Genomic DNA, 1,883 nt, shown 5'->3' with positions numbered 1-1,883 from the left:
TTTAAAAAGATTTGTGAGGATGGCAGAGCTTACCAGTATCTTAAATCATATAGATTGATTCCCATGCCTGTGCTACTACAAGACAATGATGCATAGTACCTTTCCAGCTGACACGAGACCCCAGTTTTCTGTTTTGATCTTGTTCTTCTAACGGTGTCCTGTCCACCTANTGTTCTTCTAACGGTGTCCTGTCCACCTGAATCCCAGAATCTTCTCTACTTAAGGGCTGTTGATCATCTTCATCTTCACTGTTTTCAGACCAGTTCTGATTAAAAAGGGAGATACATCAAGGGAAGAAGAAAGGGCGGGGGGTAAACAGAACAGGGAATGAAGCATGAGAGACTATGGACTCTGGGAAACAAACTGAGGACTTCAGAGGGGAGGGGGGTGGGGGAATGGGATAGGCTGGTGATGGGTAGTAAGGAGGGCATGTGTTGCATAGTGCACTAGGTGTTATACACAACTAATGAATCATGGCACTTTACATCAAAAACCAGGGTTATAATGTATGGTGACTAACATAATATAATAAAATAATATTATGAAAAAAATAAAATAATATTATGAAAAAAATAAAATAAAACTCTTTTCACACACATCTAAAAACCTATTTTCTCTAGTCAATGTTTAAAATTAAAAGGGAAAATATAAATTATATAATTAGGGATATATTCAGATGTTAATTGTATTATAATACAAACAAGAAATATATTAAATTATGTAAAAGAAACAAACAAACAAAAATACAGCTTACCCTTAAGAGTATATGGTGACTGGAGCTATTTAGATGAAAAGATTAAGAAAATTTCAAAAAAAAAAGCAAAAACTACACCTAATGACACTTTTTTCTAAATGTCTTGAAAGTTACTATGATAGCCTGGAATTATTTTTGGTGGCAAAACCCCCAGGATTAAAGGATACTCCTTACACGATACTTACATTAATTCCATTCACTTCCTCATACTATTGGTTCGGTGCAAAATCTTAATAAATCTTTGATAATAAACTACTCTAATTTAGTGAAGAATGTTCTTGTTTTAGTTAAGTTGCTCTAGAGTGAAAGGAACCATAAAAACAATGTATCACTTGGCATATATTTATATTTTCAATAGCAAAACTATTGCCACTTACTGGTGTGTCCACATTTGAACCAAGGTCAATTTCTTCACCTTCCATCAAGTATTGTCCCCAGTCAAAATCATCTTTCTTTTCTAAAACATAACAGAAGAATTTCATCAGCTTTATAAAAAATATGTGGGAAAAAACCCCAAAACTATAGGAAAAAAGTCTATCAAAACTCAAAACGCACTCAGGAGATGACAAAGCTCAAAATCACTGAAACACTCAATAAATTGATATTCTAATACATTTTAAAATTTAACTTATCTTCAAAAGTGATTTTTCTCTTTATATAATTGAACGTAGTTTAACTTAAAGTCAGAACTTAAATTTTAAATGATTTGTCATTGCAATTGTATCCAAAGCAACAGAAATATTTTAGTTTCATAGATTTTTACAAAGTTTTATATAATGTCTGGTAATTAAGTAATAAAACCAATTTCACTTTTGCTATATATTAAACATTTGCCACGTACCCACTTCTTTATCTCTTGGTGTTTCCACATAATTGCTGTTTGAAGGAGAATCAGATAGCATAGAAGAAGTGACAATATAGAATAATGTGCATCTGTCTTTAAAAAAAATTATGAAGATATGAATCACTGAGGTTGGTGAGAGCTTTCAAAACTAGTTTAAGAAAAGATAACCCCATGTCAATTATGTCCCCAATATTTTTTCTAGTTTGAGAAAACCTGAATTATATCTAAATAAATCCGAATCCCTAGCCTTTTTTAGAGTTCAAATGTGTACATACAAAGAACATG

The 1,883-nt window shown here is 32.0% G+C and overlaps 1 protein-coding gene across 1 annotated transcript; it reads right to left on the bottom strand.

Annotated features, from left to right (window-relative positions):
• Window positions 1-8: 8 nt before the first annotated feature.
• On the bottom strand, window positions 9-1,877 carry LOC117799402 (gamma-tubulin complex component 5-like). The gene is made up of 4 exons (XM_034651880.1): window positions 1,596-1,877; window positions 1,132-1,211; window positions 197-265; window positions 9-166 (listed from the first exon to the last, which is right to left on the bottom strand). Exons 1-4 carry the CDS (start codon window positions 1,654-1,656, stop codon window positions 41-43), a joined length of 336 nt encoding a protein of 111 aa, XP_034507771.1. The 5' UTR covers window positions 1,657-1,877; the 3' UTR covers window positions 9-40.
• Between the last annotated feature and the right edge of the window lie 6 nt (window positions 1,878-1,883).

The sequence above is a fragment of the Ailuropoda melanoleuca genome, unplaced genomic scaffold, assembly GCF_002007445.2.
Source record: "Ailuropoda melanoleuca isolate Jingjing unplaced genomic scaffold, ASM200744v2 unplaced-scaffold48992, whole genome shotgun sequence".
NCBI classification, from domain to species: domain Eukaryota; kingdom Metazoa; phylum Chordata; class Mammalia; order Carnivora; family Ursidae; genus Ailuropoda; species Ailuropoda melanoleuca.
This window is presented reverse-complemented; position numbering and strand designations above follow the sequence as displayed.

Bases quoted from the DNA above. Each gene is read 5' to 3' on its own strand.
- LOC117799402 (XM_034651880.1), bottom strand. From the start codon at position 1,656: ATGCTATCTGATTCTCCTTCAAACAGCAATTATGTGGAAACACCAAGA. The intron at 1,212-1,595 runs GTACGTGGCAAA...GTTATGTTTTAG, and splicing joins ACCAAGAGATAAAGAAGTGG to AAAAGAAAGATGATTTTGAC. The intron at 266-1,131 runs GTAAGTGGCAAT...CTTTTTAATCAG, and splicing joins GTTCAAATGTGGACACACCA to AACTGGTCTGAAAACAGTGA.